At 41.0% G+C, this 20,275-nt stretch overlaps 1 protein-coding gene across 2 annotated transcripts in view; it reads left to right on the top strand.

Annotated features, from left to right (window-relative positions):
• trak1b (trafficking protein, kinesin binding 1b) overlaps nt 1-11,886 on the top strand; it is a 46,884-nt gene extending 34,998 nt beyond the window's left edge. For both annotated transcript variants that reach the window (XM_084423331.1, XM_084423330.1), the window contains 6 exons: nt 414-490; nt 613-822; nt 1,431-1,684; nt 2,588-2,875; nt 9,602-9,704; nt 9,779-11,886. In XM_084423331.1, coding sequence (XP_084279457.1) covers nt 414-490; nt 613-822; nt 1,431-1,684; nt 2,588-2,875; nt 9,602-9,704; nt 9,779-10,556 — 1,710 coding nt within the window. In that variant the 3' untranslated portion in view covers nt 10,557-11,886. The remainder of the gene's footprint in view (nt 1-413; nt 491-612; nt 823-1,430; nt 1,685-2,587; nt 2,876-9,601; nt 9,705-9,778) is intronic.
• The last annotated feature ends 8,389 nt before the right edge of the window (nt 11,887-20,275 follow it).

Genomic DNA, 20,275 nt, shown 5'->3' with positions numbered 1-20,275 from the left:
TCAATGAAACCTTTTTGGAAGACTTTGTTCTGTAAAATGCTAAAATGTTATGCCATGCAGGATGCGGGATTTTTTTTTTTTTTTTTTTTTTTTTATTATTACAAATTGTACAAAAATACCAAATGAATTGAAAATCTAATAGTACATTTTATGCATTGAAATGGGAATTTAAAAAGTCTTGAGTGGAGAACAAGCCCCAAACAGAAAAATAATTGTATTGTTTATTATAACTTATTACTGTTATAATATTATTATAATTTTGTTTATTATAAATAATTCTTTTTCTTTTTCTTTGTGTTTATTTAAACATATTTTGAGGACTAAATTGTATCCAAAAGTGAGCTAAATCTAAAAGAACATTCTTTTGGGGATGTCCTCATTTGTAAAAGTGTGTGTGTGTGTGTGTGTGTTAGGACTCTTTGGCTGCTGAAATTGAGGGAACCATGAGGAAGGAATTGAGTCTCGAGAATCCTGACAATGAAGAACAGAGGTTTGAACCTTTTTTCCCCTTCCCATTACACAGCACATTTTCTTTCATTGGTCATTATCTGATTTTTCTTTTACTCTCAATGAATCTTTGCATTCAATCGCAAAATATGCTTTTGTCTCAAGGGTCCGCCATAAGCGTGTGTTTGAGACTGTGAAGAACATCAACCAGTCTGTCAGACAGCAATCTTCTGCTAATTCTGCTACTAACATCCCTGGGTCCAATCAGACGCTGTCCTCCCTTAGCTCCACCCTATCCGACAGCGATAGCAACAATGCAGCACCTGATAACCGTACACAGAGCATGCTCCAGGAGACCGGCTCCTCAGATGCTGCGTGAGTATATTATGAGGCTATACTTACAGAGGCTGTAAGCAAATAACTTTCAATTGACCTTTAGCCAAATCATAATGTAGTCACTGCTTTACTGGGGAAACAATGAATGCATGTTAAAATATTCATGGGTCTGAAAGGTCACTGGTTCTGGCCCACTTGAATGAGTTTGTGGGTCATTCTCAGGAAAATCAAACATTTGAGTTTTACATCAAAATAACACATTTAAAATGTAACTCATGAAGGGGGACATGCAAATGGATTGATATTCCTGATGTAAAAGTTGAAGCTATCAAATACTGTGACTAGTTCAGCATCCTTTTAACTACACTGTAACAAGTGATCAGTTGACTTAACTTTAAAAAAAAAATTGAGTAAATTGAAGTAAATATACTTCATGCGTAATTGAAAAAATTAAGTTATGTGGAATTGTCAACTTCACATAACTTAATTTTTTCAATTACACATGAAGTTTATTTAGGCCTACTTATTTTTACAGCAACGGGTTTCCTCAATTTTTTTAAGTTAAGTCAACTGATTACTTTTTACAGTGTAAAATGAGTATGACCCTTGTTTTCAATCATACGACTTTCCTTGTTCTCTGACTGCAGAGTGGACGCCTCTGAGAAGCGATCTGGCTCCGAGGAGCTCAAGCTCGCTCTGCGGCGACTGTCTCTACGTCGACAGAACTGTCTGAGCGAGCGTCTCTTCTTTGAGGGGGAGCGGGGGAGGCGTAATCGGGAGCCGGCGGACAGTGGAGACTATTCAAACAGGCTTGTCCACAGTGAGAGCATCATGTCCCTGGGCGCTTGGTCCAGTCGGCCTTATCTTCCCGACAAGCTCCAGATTGTCAAACCTCTGGAAGGTGACCGAAATACCCAAAATGTCTATCCTAAGACATTCCTGCATTACCGTTCAAGACCACGCCCACCCACTGTGATGCTTTTCAATTCACTGTGGGCGCTAATGCATCCCCGCAAACACTCCTACTTTAGAGAGTCCCGCTCCTGGGTAAATTTACACTAGCGATCCGGTTTTGACGAAGTTTTGAAAATGGATAAATGTAAAGGAATAGTTCACCAAAAAAAAAAAATTCTGTCATCTAGCCTTTTACTTAAAAAAAAGCTAATTTTGAATGAAACACACCCTCCACTGTATCACTTGGCGGATGCAATTTATTTTGCATTTGCAATTACTGTTATACATATTCATATATTCTATAAAAGCTCTACTATGAGGCAATCATAGAGGCAGGACTTTATTTGTGTTTTATCTATGCTATTCTATGTATGTGAGATGTAAAAGAGTCCCATTAGTCATTTCTATATATTCTAGTGTCTAATATAGTGTATGAAGTAGTGATTTAAATATTGATTTGTCAAGTTTGTTGTGAAAGTTCTTGGGGGGGATTTCTGTTTTCTATTTTCTATTTTATTACCGCCACCTAATGGACAATAAGTGAAAAATAGAACTTTTGTTTGTGTTATTCTTCATCCATTTTTATTCTATTTCTGTATTTCTTGTACTTGTATTTTTTCCCTCATCTCTTATTCTGTGTTCTGCACTTTTATTTAGTATATCTTCAATAAAGACATCTTATTCTCACTCTTTCTTTCTTTCCTTCATTTTTTTTTTTTCATTTTCACTTCATTGCAGCATTGTTAATATGTGTTTGTTTTCACACTAAGTTGATGTAGCCACTGTGTAAATTAGGTTATGAAATCACACAGTCCTCCATCTCAATATCCCTCGTGTCTTTTTTTCCTAGGCTCAGCTACCCTTCAGCACTGGCAGCAGTTAGCTCAGCCTAATCTGGGCGGTATCCTGGATGCTCGACCTGGTGTGGTCCCGAAAGGCTACCGTCCTCTGGAGCTGGATCTGGAGGAAGTTTACCACTATGCCGACTACGAGGAGGATGAGCCTGGAGATCAGTACTTCCAGAACCTTCCCACCACAACCACATCTAATCCCAGTGTCCCTCCTGCCCATAGCATTGTTCCCTCAGCCTCCCCGTCACCATGTCTCAGCACAGGCCACGCGTCCATAGAGTTCTCAAGTAAGTCAACATGTTTTTGTGTGCTTCAGACAGCTTGCATCCGATGCAAAGATATTTATGTAATAATAAAAATATATAATACTTGTGTTTCTAAGAACACTTTTTCTTGTACGTATGAAGTCAGAAATGGTCATTTGCTACATAATGTTTGATAAATATTAACTAAATATTTAGAGTCCTTATCAAACCTGAACTAAAAACAATGAATGCAAAATATTTGTATTTATTTATTTAAAAAGAAATCAAGGCTATATCTTTGCCCATTGTCCCATTCATTTCGAATATCAGAATTACAGACTTCTCAAATCAGTATTTTAAATCTATGTATTTGGTCAATAGCTGTGTAAATAAAATAAAAAACATTTTATTTTATTTTAAATAAATTATTGATTCATTTAGATAAATTAATATTTGCTATATCTGTAATTAGTCCTTACACAAAACTATTTGACCTAAATAAATGACATTTTATTATAAAATATTTATTGATTGATTGAATGATCGATTGATTGTCGATCGCTTAAAACTGTATATTTGCCCATTATCCCAGGCAAATGATTTCCTTTATAAAACGGATATTTCCAGTCCTTAATTCTGATTGCTTGACTCCGCTCCACGTCGTGCCTAACAACTGTTCTAAAACACAGCTTCGCGGGGCTTATTGCTTAAATATATTAAGCTAATAAATAAAAAAATTACAAATGACTGGCACAGCAGACACAGATGAGCGACTAGCACGGTCATTGGCTGTGCTGCGGCAACTGCACGAACTTATGGCGAGGCGGCTCAGACGCGCAAACCAATCAGGCCGCTTCGCGCCATGGGACGTCAGAGCCCGCTAGAATGGACGTGGCTTATGTCTTTATAAGCATCCATTCTTAGCCAAGGAATTCAGATTTTATCTCGAATAAAATCTATAAGCCTTCAGCAGGACAAGCCACCTGCCTTGCAGTTCTGAGGACGCCTGCATCCGTTTTCCTCGACGCCGCCTTCAGCCCGATCTCCTTCTGTGCCATCCAGCGAGCTATATCCTTTTCAAAAGCTAATATAGTGTGTTCGCCGCTACGACGCACTTCTAAAAGAGTGAATTTCCGAGGCGTTGTTGCAAATGCCTCGAGTCACGTGCGCCTCGTTCAGAGGCCCTCTCTTCGGCTGAGATCGTCACATCCTCTGCGCTTCCTGTCTGGACGCGGAAGCTGCACTCGCCAAGGGCGGCTGCCCTGACTGCGACGGGATGACGACATAGCTTTTCAGCGGAACGAGCGGCCTGCGAATGAGAGTTGCCGCCTGTCCCCTCGCGCCCAATCAGAGACACAATTGATAACTCACAGATCCTGGCTCCTCTGCCATCTAGAATGCCTGGGTCTCAGGATCAATGCTTCCAAGAGCACACTGTCTCCCAGCCAGAGTATTTCTTTCCTGGGAACAGAAATAGACTCTATACAAATGAAAGCGCACCTTACGTCAGAGTTCGCCCTCACCATTCAACGCCTAGCGACATCTTTCAGAGAGATTTCAGAAGATGTTGGGTCTTATGGCCTCAGCATCATCAGTACTCCAGCTTGGACTACTGCACATGCGTCCTCTCCAGCGCTGGCTAAAACCCTGTGTATCAACTCACGCTAAAAACTAAAACCACCACTGAAGCAAGAGCACCTTCGACAAGGTGCCTCTACGCTCAAAAAGGGGTGGTACTGTCTGGCTGGTGCGCAGCACGGAGCCTGGACCCCTACTCGTGCGAAGTGTCAAGTGTACTCGCCTTCTTGCAAGAGCTCTTGGACGCGGGTCGCACCCCCTCCACGCTCAAAGTGTATGTGACGGCCATAACAGCATCTCACGCTCTTGTGGCCGGACAATCACTAGGAAGAAACGACCTTGTCGTGCGTTTCCTTAACCCTCTGGGGTCTAAGGGGTTTTTGGGGTCCTTGAGATGTTTTGACATGCCCTGACATTTGTGCTTTTTTCAGTTGCTTATAAACATATTAATGGCAAAGGTGTAATTACACTCTATTTAGCACAAACAGGGCTACCATAATATGTGAGCAACATGTATGTACATGTTTGTATTTTTGAGAGAATAATGTTTATGCATGGTTATTGAAAAGACTAAAAACTAAAGTTTCTGAAATAAGGCCACAAAACACATACTAAATATGTGTCAATAAGACTTCTGAATAATGCATTTTGTCGCCTAGAGTTTTTTCTTCAAAATGATCTGAAAATCATCCTGCCTTATAATTAACATAAAACAATACATTGATTTAAATTTTGCAAGACACTTTCTGTTTGGAAAGGCAATATGCGAGTGGGCGTCAACAATCCAACACCATCATGCATATTTAGTGGTTCATACCTGAGGAGACAATGGGGCCCGCATACTTAATGAGCCATTCATCCAGGTGTGTCACTGAGCCACAAGAAAGAATGCAAGAGCAATATGTGTATATATATATATATATATATATACAGTGAGGAAAATAAGTATTTGAACACCCTGCTATTTTGCAAGTTCTCCCACTTAGAAATCATGGAGGGGTCTGAAATTGTCATCGTAGGTGCATGTCCACTGTGAGAGACATAATCTAAAAAAAAAAATCCAGAAATCACAATGTATGATTTTTTAACTATTTATTTGTATGATACAGCTGCAAATAAGTATTTGAACACCTGAGAAAAACAATGTTAATATTTGGTACAGTAGCCTTTGTTTGCAATTACAGAGGTCAAACGTTTCCTGTAGTTTTTCACCAGGTTTGCACACACTGCAGGAGGGATTTTGGCCCACTCCTCCACACAGATCTTCTCTAGATCAGTCAGGTTTCTGGGCTGTCGCTGAGAAACACGGAGTTTGAGCTCCCTCCAAAGATTCTCTATTGGGTTTAGGTCTGGAGACTGGCTAGGCCACGCCAGAACCTTGATATGCTTCTTACAGAGCCACTCCTTGGTTATCCTGGCTGTGTGCTTCGGGTCATTGTCATGTTGGAAGACCCAGCCTCGACCCATCTTCAATGCTCTAACTGAGGAAAGGAGGTTGTTCCCCAAAATCTCGCAATACATGGCCCCGGTAATCCTCTCCTTAATACAGTGCAGTCGCCCTGTCCCATGTGCAGAAAAACACCCCCAAAGCATGATGCTACCACCCCCATGCTTCACAGTAGGGATGGTGTTCTTGGGATGGTACTCATCATTCTTCTTCCTCCAAACACGTTTAGTGGAATTATGACCAAAAAGTTCTATTTTGGTCTCATCTGACCACATGACTTTCTCCCATGACTCCTCTGGATCATCCAAATGGTCATTGGCAAACTTAAGACGGGCCTTGACATGTGCTGGTTTAAGCAGGGGGACCTTCCGTGCCATGCATGATTTCAAACCATGACGTCTTAGTGTATTACCAACAGTAACCTTGGAAACGGTGGTCCCAGCTCTTTTCAGGTCATTGACCAGCTCCTCCCGTGTAGTTCTGGGCTGATTTCTCACCTTTCTTAGGATCTTTGAGACCCCACGAGGTGAGATCTTGCATGGAGCCCCAGTCCGAGGGAGATTGACAGTCATGTTTAGCTTCTTCCATTTTCTAATGATTGCTCCAACAGTGGACCTTTTTTCACCAAGCTGCTTGGCAATTTCCCCGTAGCCCTTTCCAGCCTTGTGGAGGTGTACAATTTTGTCTCTAGTGTCTTTGGACAGCTCTTTGGTCTTGGCCATGTTAGTAGTTGGATTCTTACTGATTGTATGGGGTGGACAGGTGTCTTTATGCAGCTAACGACCTCAAACAGGTGCATCTAATTTAGGATAATAAATGGAGTGGAGGTGGACATTTTAAAGGCAGACTAACAGGTCTTTGAGGGTCAGAATTCTAGCTGATAGACAGGTGTTCAAATACTTATTTGCAGCTGTATCATACAAATAAATAGTTTAAAAATCATATATTGTGATTTCTGGATTATTTTTTTTTGATTATGTCTCTCACAGTGGACATGCACCTACGATGACAATTTCAGACCCCTCCATGATTTCCAAGTGGGAGAACTTGCAAAATAGCAGGGTGTTCAAATACTTATTTTCCTCACTGTATATATATATATATATATATATATATATATATATATATATATATATATATTCTACCAAATTGGTTCACAGTTGGAAGCATCTCATTTTTATTTTATTTTTCCATGTCTAGTAGCCTAATTGTGCAGTTAATTCTCATACTGTATTTTCAGTTTTGGAATATGTATCCTCTCCCCAAATTTGTCACTAATAAAACACAATGAAAATTATTTAAAGAAAAGGCTTATATTTACCTTTTAATAGTTTGTTTACATCTACCTTGTAAATATATTTTTTTTTATTAAAAAGGTTACAATTACAACAACAATTCAAGTGCAGTCTTTCTTTGTAAAAACTAAAGTATACATTTTATCATACATATTTCAAAGTTAAGGATTCATTACTTTGAATATAGCCTAGGCTACATTGGAACAAACACATAACATATTATTTGATTACTTTATTTTTGACAAAACATACTATATTTAACATATGAGCAAAAATTGGCAAACAAAAGCTTATTTGAGGTGTCAAATATTTTACAGTAAAAATGTATAATCTATCCAAAACTAGTCAACGAAATGTTGTCTTTCATATGTCTGTAACATAGGTCTTTCGTTTATATAAGAAATATAAATGTTAATTTGCAGTTTAATTATGCAGTTGCTTATACAAATACATTTTATTTCAACATATTTCAGTCGATTTTTACTCATCTCAGTATAGCAATATAGTTTGCTAAAAGCGGATCATTCATTCACACACAGAAACGCGATTCAAATTTAAACTGTCTTTTTGCGAGTTGTGGTAAACAGCGCGCATCTCTGTCGTTCATTCATTCACACACAGGAACGCGATTCACTTGAGAATGAAAAAAACTTACTACAGTATTCCTCAGCTCAGCTGCATCTGCTCCTCGAAATACCAGCACTTCTGAGGTACATTTTCCATTATTATTATTACGATAGTATTATTCCTCACAGCGACGCGAGACGGTGTAAACAAGTACAATGATCTGAATAAGCTTGATGTGTTTTCTCGAGCAGATATGGGGGCGTTCACAGTTTGCATGGATGCCTCAGTCATTTGCGTTTGAATAGCGCGCGCTCTCCGTGGGCGGGGTCACATTAAAAATAATTAGCTGAGATGAGAACGACTGACATCTCGCTCTTTTCATACAGATTACATAAACTGAGAATATTTGTTTTTTTTATAAAAATTACTTCATTTAAAAGAAGAGAATTCAAGCTTCATGCCTGTGTGTCTGTATGCCTGTTTGACTGAGTATTCGCTGAGTTATTGTTCATTTTCGGACGAGTTTCAGAATTGACTTCACTGACAGAGAGAAAGCAGAACTCACATCATGTTTATTTTTCTTTATTTGGCAAAAAGCACAACACTTTGTTTTTATTGTGAGTATACACAAAAATAATACACACTTAACAGGATCGATTGATGTATGAAACTGGTTTGTAAGATCAAAGTCAACAGATTATTTGGAGTCTCGTTTGAACTGATAAGAAAAAAACCGAGCAAATCACACCGGCGTGATTGCCGACCTCAGAGGGTTAAAGGGGCAAGGAGGCTAAACCCTCTACGACAGCCCTCTGTGCCTATCTGGGACCTCTCCACGGTCCTGGAAGCAATGAAGGGTGCCCCATTCGAGTCGCTTCGGTCTGCGGACCTGAAGCATCTTTCGCTCAAAACCGCTCTCTTACTGGCGCTTGCTTCAGTCAAGAGAGTGGGCGATTTGCAAGCGCTATCAGTAGGCGCTTCCTGCCTTGAGTTTGGGCCTAACGACTCCAGAGTCGTCCTTAAGCCAAGGCATGGTTATGTTCCTAAAGTGCTCTCGACTCCGTTCAGAGCACAGGTTATTTCGCTAGCAGCTCTTCCCTCGCCAGAGGACGAAAGAGATGCAAATTTTCTCTGTCTCGTCAGGGCTCTCAGAGTTTATCTGGAGCATTCTGCCTCATTCAGACAGTCGGAACAGCTCTTTGTATGCTTTAGCGGCCACACCAAGGGGCTCGCCGTCACAAAGCAGAGATTATCGCGCTGGATAGTGGACGCTATCGCGCTGGCTTATGAGTCTAAGGGCCTTCATTGCCCTTAGGCGTCAGAGCTCATTCCATGAGAGGTATGGCCTCGTCATGGGCTTGTTCAAGTGGAATACCTAACAAATATTGCGTAACCCGCTGTGCTACTGTGGTTTGATCAGGGGATTGCTTCAGTCGATTAAACCTGAATTCCTTGGCTAAGAATGGATGCTTATAAAGACATAAGCCACGCCCATTCTGGCGGGCTCTGACGTGCCAGGGCGTGAAGCGGCCTGATTGGCGTGAGCCGCCTCGCCATAGGTTTGTGCAGCTGCACTGCATTTTAAAAAATTTGGCTTCAATATTCTCGAGAAAAGGAGCTTTCCCATAGCGTAAGCTAGCCTTACGCAATACTCGTTCCCTCATTTCCGATTTGCCCATTGTCCCAGGCAAACAATTTCCTATAAATTAAGCCAACACATTTCAGGTAACAAAATTACAAATTTCTCAAATCAATATTTCAAATCTGTGTATTTGGTAAGTAGACATGTAAATAAATAAAAAAATATTTAAAAAAACTTATTTATTTAGATAAAAATAAATGAAAACTTTGCTTTGTTCTCAGCTTTTGTACCTTTTTCAGTGTATTTCCCAGGCAAATGCATGGCTCATACAAGTTCGACCTACACCTTCACCACCTGCAAAATCCTCCATCCTTCTGATGAGCTCACAAGGGTGACCCCCAGGTAATGTACTGTCCTGTAACTGAGAAAATAATTGTCAAGCCAATCAGCACATAATGTTCTGCTTCTCTGTCCAGTTTAAACCCCGTCCCAACCTCGTCCTGCGTGATTTCAAGCAGTCTGCGGTCGACGCCTGCTGTCACGCCCTGTACTCCTCGCCGAATGAGCCTGTCCCAGTCACAATCCTTCACCAACTTGCGGGACCCCACAAAAACCTTCAGCACGTCTTTGGGGCTGGTGCGCCTCCTGCAGGAGAGGGGCATCTCTGCCGCCGTGTACCAGCCTCAGAGCTGGGACAGAGGAAGTGGAGGAGTCCTCTTTTCCACCTCAGTTCTTCCTCCGCCACCTCACGACCCCCACCGCCCCAATACCCCACCCAATTCCCCCACCCGCCTCACTCCTAGCCCGGGATCGGTGGTTTCTGATTCAGACACCTCTATGCCTTTCTCTTTCAAAAGCCCATCCTATGAAAACTTTTTGGCTTCCAAACCGGCACGGTCCATTTTGAAAGAGGTAGCAGGGGTGTCCGGAGCTCAGGCTAAAGACTGTGAGAGCCAAACTGATGTCAGTATGTATAATCTCAATTTGGTTGATAAGCTGAAAAGGTTGGGTTTGGCAAGCCCCGGGGCTTCTGGGGCAACAGGGGGTGGGATTCCAAGGCCAGGGCCACTTATAAGTCATCTTGGTGCGCTACGAAGGGCAGGGTCCCCCTTTAGTCCACTAAACGAAGGGATGAGGAGGAATCGGAGCTATCCTGCTATGGTTGGGGCCAGTATGGCAATGAAGGGGCCCGGCCCTCAAGGGGATGAAATGTTACTGACTCCTAAACTACCTAAGCAAACAAGTCTCAAATAAGTTATGCATAATAATGAATCACACAATCAATAGACAGGACACTAAATTACTAACACAGAAGTCATAACTTGTACAAAGACACACTAACTTAAATAATTCATCCAATTTATTTTTTAATCTGTCTTCATTTGCTCACCCTCATTCCAAACATGTATAACTTCACAAGATATATTATTTTGAAGAATATTTTAGCTGTTCATACACTGAAAGTCAGTGGGATCCAAAACTATTGGACTTCATTGACTTTTATTGTATGGACAAAAGCCAAGACATTTTTCATAAACATCATTACACAGTCATTTGCTCTGTCACAGTCACATCATTTCCAACATTTGGAAGGACATGAGGGTGAAAAAATAAAGACATAATTTTCATTTTTAGGTGAACTATCCCTTTAAAAACAGGCATACACACATAAGTTTGAAGTTTCTCCACACTTAACTCCCTGAATTGCTCTGTAAAATCGAATGCGATATGTTCCTGTACCGATGGTGCTGATTGTACATAACCTTTGACCTCACTTTCACTTCCCAGTGCACATGCAGGAAGGAATAAACCATCAAAAAAGCAATTGAACCAGAAAATCTACAGTCACATGTATGATTCGATCACTATGAATTAGAACTAAGTTATCACATTTGACGTGTAGTTTTTGGAGCTGAGGGTATTTCCAGGATATAATAAAATGTATTGATTCGGGATCAATGGTGTTCTGCCCCTGCTTTGGGCAACTATAGAGATGTGTTCTCCCTGGATGCCTGCTGGTTTTGAAAGGTGGCATTTGAGGCTGATGTATTGATGCTGGCAGAGAGAATGTGTAGGACAGGTTTAACTACTCACCTGACCAACTCTCTTTTCTTCCATTTCTCAGTTTATATATTTTTTAGAAGATAAATATTTAATAAAGTAGTGAACATTGTAGCTTTTGATTCGATAAGTGGAAGAATAAATTGAGGGTTGTCTACTTGGATAGACTGATTTCAGGAAGTGCTGCTGTATACATATGAAATTCTACATATGGTTCCCTTTCAGTCGCTCACATTCGACGTGACGGCGTAATTAGTGATCCCAATTACGTCAATGTTACGTCTCCCGCTCCCTTAACCGAGTAACCGAGACGGTTTCTATGATAAAAAAGCGAGTGCCTGTATTTTAGTCATCTGTCATGTCTTTACTGAACGATTAGGAAACATTTGAAAAGCTGGAGAGCACTGTAAACTAGAATGAGCACTGAGCACTTGTGTTTAATTGCAATTTTATTGTCTTTATTCATTTACCTTGTTTTTTCATGTTATTAAAATGTGCACTTTGACGTTCTAATGTGCTGTTTAACACCACCTGTTTCCTAAAGTTTTTGAGATTTAGTTGCTCTTAGCTTATGGTCTTACAAGGGCAAAAGCTTTTAGATTAGTGAATAAGCTTTAATGTTTTTTTACTATTATTTTATTTTCTAATTAAAATAAATGCAGAGGGGAAAAAATTACGCTTCTGGTCGTCGATGTCCATAACTGTCACCTAGAGGGCACTGTGTCCTCACACATTTGTATTCCTTTCCTTGTCCTCCAACTGAAAGCCATTACAAGTGACGTAGCCTACCAGTTGTATGTTTTTCTCATGATAAAAAAATCTAAAAGCTCATACATAATTGTTTGAAATGAGTTTTTATTATTCAGTACAAATATAAATTATGACTACATATAAATGTATTACTTTGAAAAAGCTTACATTAAAGTGCCCCTATTATGCTATTTATAGTTTCCTAATGTTGTTTTGGAGTCTCCTACAACAGGTTTACATGCATCAAATGCATCAAAAACGGTTTCATTTTCTCATAACATACATTTGCACATCACCACATTTTTCAGTGATTCTCAAACAACTCATCAGATGAATTAATCTCTCTAAATCCCTCCTTTCCGCGAGCTGCTCTGCTCTGATTGGCCAGACAGCTCAGTCTGTTGTGATTGGTCTACCGCGTACAGCATGTGTCGAAAACAAAAACGGCCATTGCCATAACAACGTCAGCTGTCCTGAGGTTTTCTACACCATAAACTAAAAACAGTAACGAACGATGACGTCGATTTCACCATATCAATCCTTGCGCGAGCCAATAATGAAACATTGGAAGAACTAGTCAACCCGAACCTCCATCGCAAGGACGACTCAAGCAGGACGTTTCTCAGTGATACACTACTCAGTTTGAGGTACATTATGAGATGTTGCAACTGTAATTCCTCAACATCAGCATTAACAAGTGCATGTCCATCAACAAACCAATTATTTTACTTATTTATTTAACGAGTATTTTTCTAATTTATTGCGGTGAACATGTGGAAACTGTATCAATCACAGTGCATTAGCCGAGCTCTAGCGTGAATGACTCATGTAACAAATGTTGGTAAAACAAATATTGCTCCATCCTTAATCTTTCCTCAAAGAAGTGAGAACGACAGACAATCTGCATTAATAGACACAGTTGTATCTAATAGTGGCCCACAACTGATTAGCAGAAGTATTTCAGTAAGACAGTAAAAATGTGAGTTAGCCAGAAGCTGGATACCTACACAAAATAAAATCAAAACGAAGTATTTTGAACACCATCTTTCAAAAGCAAGCGGTTTGTGATTGAACTCCGATATTTAAGAAGCAGTCGTCAGTAAAATAAAGGGAACACAGCAAAAGTTTAGGATTATACTGCTGTGGTATCGTGGTAAAGATGAATATTAGCCACTGATTATTCACATGCTCGTCCTTGGGCAGTAAAAAAAACAAAACTGGCTTTACCTTCACATTGTAGAGCACAGCGTCTTCTCGACATGATGCTATCCAGTATCCACAGGAACCTGCTGCAGTGTTTGAGGTTCAAGTTTTCCCTGGTGTCTGCGCACGCAATAAGAGGGCGGGCAATATGCTAATGTTTCGTCTTGACGTCACAACGAAACAGCATATGACTCGTTTGAAAACCGATTCATTTCATTGACTCAGAGTCGACTCTTAATTTTAAAAGACAATTTTATAAAACTTTATATACGGTGCACTTTCAGATGTAAAGCTTTGCAGGATGTTTTCCTTCACTTAGAGCTATGTTACACACTACATGAAAGGTAATTTTCAAAAATCCATTAGAGGGGCACTTTAAAATAGTTTTGATTTGTTTAACATTTTGGTAACTGCGTTATTCCCCTGAGAAAAAGATGAATTGTAGTTGCAATAACCGTGTTAAGAAGCTATTCTGCTGTGCGGAACTGAGGAACAACTGATGATGACTAGATTTGATCTTCGGCTGACCAATCAGAGGACAGGGGCATTTCATTCCCACCCACATGCAGAGATCGAATATTCAAACAGTTTATTCATTTTTATACCCCTGAACGAAAAGCGAAAAATCTAGCTAAATTCTTGTTTTTATTTTTTATTTTTAAACAAAATGAAAAAGGAGCAATTTTTTTCTTTTTCTACTTTCGATATTAAATTAAAAAAACTAACACGCCTCCCCGAGCTTTTGTTTATTATCCAATTTGTGTCATTTCATATTTTGGATGATTTGGACTTGGTTTCATGGTTGTGGGTCCATGTACCTTCTGGTAATTAGATTTTCTACTTAAAGAGAAATGAGAAACGGGTTGACCTTTGTGTTTTTCGTTTTGTTTAAGAAACGGAAAAATTTGAATTAAGCTAGAATTTTTCGTATTTGTTGTTCAGGGGTAAAAAAGGAGATTATGCCTTAATATTTGTTTCACATGCGTGGGTAGCCCTGCAATGCCCCTTTTTAACTCATCCTGTCTTCTGTATACTGTCTGTCCCATCAAGCAGAATAAAAGCTCATCTGATGCTCTGCAAATTAGTTACAATAATGTTTCTTCATACTGTTTGGCCGTTGCATATATTTCCTGTCAATATGTGGTGTTTACTGCAGAGTCAAATGATGTCCAGCTCCACCTCTCTGGACTTCTAATGGGGTGGAGGGATAGAGTTGTGTGTAGGGTGTGGTTGGATATTCTAGCTTCAGCCATTAGGCCCAGATTACATTCGCTCCTCCTCGCTGGACGTCTAGTGAGGGGGATCTAGATGTAAGCTCCACCCATTTGCTCTGCAGTCAATATACATTTTGTTTAGAGGACAACGACGGGTCGGCGGAAGAACATCCCCTGCATCCCTTGCGCGATCCCTTACATTGTTTTCTGTGTAACGACTGAGACAAATCAGATACAAGTATTTGTGTTTAACAAATAGTCTTTAAAAACCCTCACCAACCACAAAACAGGGTGTCCATGACAACCCCCAATGTAATAGAACAGGCCTCTGGTTGCCATGGTTTTATGACATAAAAGAATGCAGAGTAAAGTTGTTTAAATCAGGCCATAGGGAAGACCCTTAGCCCCTAAAACAGACTTTCCTGCATTGATTTATAGACGAACTGATCTATAAATTAACATGCATCCCAGGACATTGTGTGTATGATTATTACTGTCTTGTGTAGTGTCTCTTGTATGGTATCTTGTTTTATGCATGTTTTATGATAGAACCAACAGTTAATGTAACCCCACTCATATCGTGTCTGCTATTCAATTAATGCTTATTTAGCGACTCACACTTTAGTGGACATAACCCCATAGAATGCAGTGTGTGTTTGTTATATTAAGTATAAATGGACACAAACTGCTAGACCCATTCTAACCATGCTCCATAATGGCCATAAAACCTCCCAACAGAGGAATTTTCCCACTTGGAAATTTCACCTTTCTCATTGGTCAAGTCAACTCTGAGAGGTGTGATTTTCCCAGGCATTCTAGTGCATCCACACAAGTTCCTCCCTCTCTTCGTTCCACCCTCGTTTCTGCTGGTTGCTGTGGGTGTGTGGGACTGGAAACCCGGTCCGACTACGTGATCACGGGCCGGCAGTCCCAACACATCAAGCCATGTGCAACTTCCTCGACCATGACAGAGTCAAACTAACTGTGAAAATTCATCATATATTCATTCAACGCAGAAGAAATAACTTTCAACTTCAACGCCATCGACTCACGGAACCATCAAATCAGGAATTTTACGAAACTGCTTCAACTGCAACGGCAATGCAAGTATCTTACCATTAACTGACCATACAGGAGGTTTAGTAATAAGCTGTGAACCCTTCTACAAGGCTTTGAAAATAATAACCAGATGGTTCTTTTCATAGTTAAATGAATCTTTTCCATTGCTTCATTCCCTGTTTCCGTTACCGGTTTCATTCTGTCACTTACTATTTTACCCATGTATGTGTGATTGTGTGTATGTGTTTGTTTTCGTGATTTAGTTAATAAAACTTGTGCACAATACACATTTGGTTCTGATTCTCTGCTTGCAGCAAAGTCAATTTAGTGATTTCTGGTCTTGTTACACGCTCTAATCACAGTAAATGCTAAGAAATAATTATTTTTCAGTGGCCCTGAAAAATTGAATTTTCTTAGAATTAATGAATAATCAAAAGTGTTTGCTGGACGAACTGATTAATTGATTTTAATATCAATCTAGCTACATCAAGTTAATCAGATTGACTGATCCAAATATTAATAATTAATCACAAGTTAATTTGCTACACCTGACAACAGTGGAAAGTACTTAAAGAACTTGAAATACTCCTCATTTCAGCAGCCTCTCATTCATTTTTGAGAGGCTGCTCACTGCAGAGCAAATGGGTGGAGCTTACATCTAGCTCCTCCTCCACCCCATTCGTGATTGGTCAAAATAATTGGGAGATGAGATAGTTTGTGGCTCTTACCATTGGAAAAAGCATAACAGCTAACTTGGAACAAATTGAGGCACATCATCCTATCATATAATGGCAGTGACGTCAGTGGCCAGCATTCATAGTTTTATGACAGTCGGTTACAGTTTATGTTACACACAGTTTCTTGTGGATTAGCACGTTCGTACCCTCATTCATTATTCCCTACATTTCTCCACTAATATAGTCCACTTGAGTGAGTGAATGAAAACGAGTGAGTGAATTCGGACACTGAGTGTGCCAGAAGGGCTGCCGCTGCCTTATACTGTAGTTTGTGCTTGCTGTTTAATAATCATTTGGAACTTAGCAAACTACCAGCTCCAGTAGAAATGAAAATATTTAACTTGATCTCTGTCATGGAAGCTATCATGTATAACCCTTAATTAAACAATCGAATAATAAATTAAAAAGGAATTTATACCATTATATTATATACCTGTATGATATTACACTGTAGCTACTGGATCAGCGATTCAGCTGCGTCCACCATCTTCTGCCGAGACGCAGAAATTCATTTGGCGTACCGCTCTCACAGTGTCATGTCTCCAGTCTGATTTGCCTGTTTTCTTGTCCTTGTGTTCGTTGTCTGCGTGGTTTGTTGTCTTGGAGCACATGGCTGTGTTTTGACAGTTAGCCATGTGAGCCGCTGTCATTGTGGCATGATTTTCCCCACCCTCGCGTTCATCATTACTGCTCATTCCCTGCACCTGTTATCAATTACCTTACCTTCCATTTCCCTATTTATTCTCCTTGTGTCTTCTGTCTTTTGCCAGATCGTTGTGGTTGCTACCCACTATGCTTCAACCCAGCCAGTTAATATTTAACTCTAGTTGTGTCTTGTTCAGTCCTGTTTTGAGGCTCCAGTGCCATTTGTTTTCCCTGTTTGTTTTCTTTTGTGCATCTTCTTTGTCGATCTAGCCAGGCTTTCTCTCTTCTGACGGCTGGTATTTGACTCACTGGTCCCGTATTTCCGCACCAGTCTCTCGCCTCTCATTAGCGTGCAATCTCACCACCGCCCCTCCACCTCTGCCTGGCACCCTGCTGTTCTCCCTCTGCCTGAGCTTTGTGCTCCACTTAGCCATATAAGGAAACGGGCTTCCACCGTTTTTTAGATCAGTTTGCCTGTTGCTTTCTGCTGGATCTGTTCGTCTGTTTGCTTTATCTTCACTGCACATTTTGGGGCTGTTATTCAGTCAATAAACTGTTGTTTGAGCCTGCAACTGAATCCCGTCTTGATGCCTTATAGAACGATCTGGCGAGGATGAATTCAGCAGGCACAGAGCAAGTAAGAACAGCAATCGCCCAGCAGGGGGCCCTCTTGGGTCAGCATGCCACTTAACTGGCTACCACCTCCAGGGAGTTTGAGTTTCTCAATGCCTGGTCTCATCCGTCCCTCTTCATCGCCTGCTGGTGCGGGGTTCTTCTTTGTCAAGAATAAGGATGGCTTCACTAAGCTAGACCTCCGCAACGCGTATCACTTGGTACGGATTTGTGAGGGGGATGAGTGGAAGACAACGTTCAACACACCTACAGGACACTATGAGTACTTGGTCCTACCTTTCGTTCTGACCAATGCACCAGCTGTCTTCCAGGCTCTGGCTAACGGTGTGTTGAGAGACATGAATAATAGGTTTGTCTTTGTGTACCTGGATGATATACTTATGTTCTCTCCATCATTACAGGTACACACTCAGCATGTCCGCCAGGTCCTACAACAGCTGGAGAATCAGCTCTTTGTTAAGGTTGAGAAGTGGAGTTCCACTCCAAGTCGGTCACGTTCCTGGGGATGTCGTCACAGCTGATGAGATTTATCAGGAACTTTAATCAGATTTCTGCTACTTTATCAGCTCTCACCTCCACCAAGGTACCGTTCAGCTGGGATCATCAGGCTCAGAGGGCCTTTGATGAATTAAAGTCCTGTTTCATCTCTGTTCCTGTTCTCTCTATTTCAGACCCTGAACAGCAGTTTATTGTCAAGGTGGATGCTTCTGCTGTCGGGGTATGTGCGGTCCTGTCTCAGCAGTCTCCTAAGGATGGGAGGGTACATCCCTGTGCCTACTACTGGTGGTAGTTGAGGAGATTCTCCCTTCTATGTAAAGCGCTTTGAGTGCAGAGAAAATGTGTATATATAAGGATCTATATAAGTGTAACAAATTATTACTACTCCCATCGACTGAGCCCAGCAAAGCGCAACTACGACATTGGTAACAGGGAGCTGTTGGCAGTCAGGTTAGCTTTGGAGGAGAGGCACCACTGGTTGGAGGGGTCGGCACAACCCTTTTTGGTTTGGACTGACCATGAAAACCTTGAATATATTTGCTCGGCCAAGAAGTTAAATTCTCGTCAGGCCCACTGGGCACTCTTTTTTGGCTGGTTTAGCTTCACACTTTCGTACCGGCCAGGATCTAAGAATGTCAAACCTGACGCCCTCTCTGCTGTTCGGGGCCCCCGGAGGGGAAACACAGACCGAGACTATCCTCCCCAGATCATCCGGAACCGGGGACACTTCCTATAACACCTGATGTACTCGTTACATCATAAGAAGAATGGCATCTACGCTAATGTTAGTCTTTCTGTTTATTCCGAGGTTTACTGAAGTCAGCCAGATCCGGGCCGTATCCAGATCAAATGGTGGACCTGCGCCTGGACCCATCCATGACGCATCCCCGAAGTGCCAGCCTCATCGACACGACAGCCATCAGCACTGATCCTCAACAAACTCGTCTCCATACCGGCGTGATGACTCTGACTTCCAACCTGATGGAACTGGATAAATATTCTGAATGTTCTGATCCAATCTGACTTCTGACCTGTAATGCTGCCTGAATCATAATCATACACTGTTCGCTCGTTGGCCAGAGGAAAACTGGCCCCTGACTGAGCCTGGGTTCTCCCAAGGTTTTTCTAAGGCGGCCCATTTCATTCTTTTGCCAAAGCTTCCCTCAGCCAAGGAAACAGCTCAGGTGGTGGTCTACTACGTCTTCCGCGTTCATGACCTTCCGGTTGATGTGGTCTCCGACAAGGGACCCCGGTTTGTTTCACAGTTTTGGAAGGAGTTCTGTTGACAGATCGGAGCCTTTATGAGTCTGTCCTCAGGGTTCCATCTCCAGACCAATGGGCAGTGTGAGTGAAACAACCAGGATCTCGAAAGAGCCCTCCGCTGCTTGGCCTCACAGAATCCTAGTTCTTGGTGTCAACAGTTGACCTCGGTGGAATATGCCCAAAATTCCCTGCCAGTAGCATCTATAGGTTTGACACCATTTCAATGTTCTGTTGGTTACCAACCTCCTGTTTCCTTCACAGGAACCCGATGCTGCGGTCCTGTCTTCCTTAGCTTTCGTTCAGTGCTGTCGTTGCACCTGAAAGAGGGCTGAGAAGGTCCTGGCCCAGACCTCCCGACGAACCAAAGCAGCAGTCAATGTAGCCTACACATCAATATAGCCTAAATGCATTCACTCCGTGCTGTCAAGCCCATATGAAAATTAACCATGTAGCTTTCTTATAGTAAAAGTGTAATGATGTTTTTTTTTGGCGGATTGATTACCATCTGTACAACCACAGTTTTACTACAAATACCATAATTAAACTATGTTTAATGTAGAAAAACCATGATTAATTTGTGGTTACCATGGTTTAAATATTAACCATGTTTTTTTAATTATTTGTAGTAAAACCATATGGTTAATTTTCGTAGTGCATCACACAGATTGTTATAGTTGGTCAGTTAAATAAAACAGTCAGTGTACCAAATATGTAGGCTAGGGGTAGTTGTGGGCAGATGCGAAGTAAATGAATAATTATGAGATAAACTAATAATTCACGACACCCGTATAGGTGAAGTTATGTCTACAGAGTAGAAAGCCCTGTCTAGGCTCTGCCCTGTTATAGTTTGTGTCAAGTCATTAGTTAGTCTGGTTGCTTAATGATAAAGAGATAAAATGTAGTTGCAATA

Source organism: Rutilus rutilus (genome assembly GCF_951802725.1).
Source record: "Rutilus rutilus genome assembly, chromosome: 11".
Lineage (NCBI taxonomy): Eukaryota > Metazoa > Chordata > Actinopteri > Cypriniformes > Leuciscidae > Rutilus > Rutilus rutilus.
The sequence above is the reverse complement of the archived record's forward strand: the minus strand, read 5'-3'. Positions and strand labels throughout refer to the sequence as shown.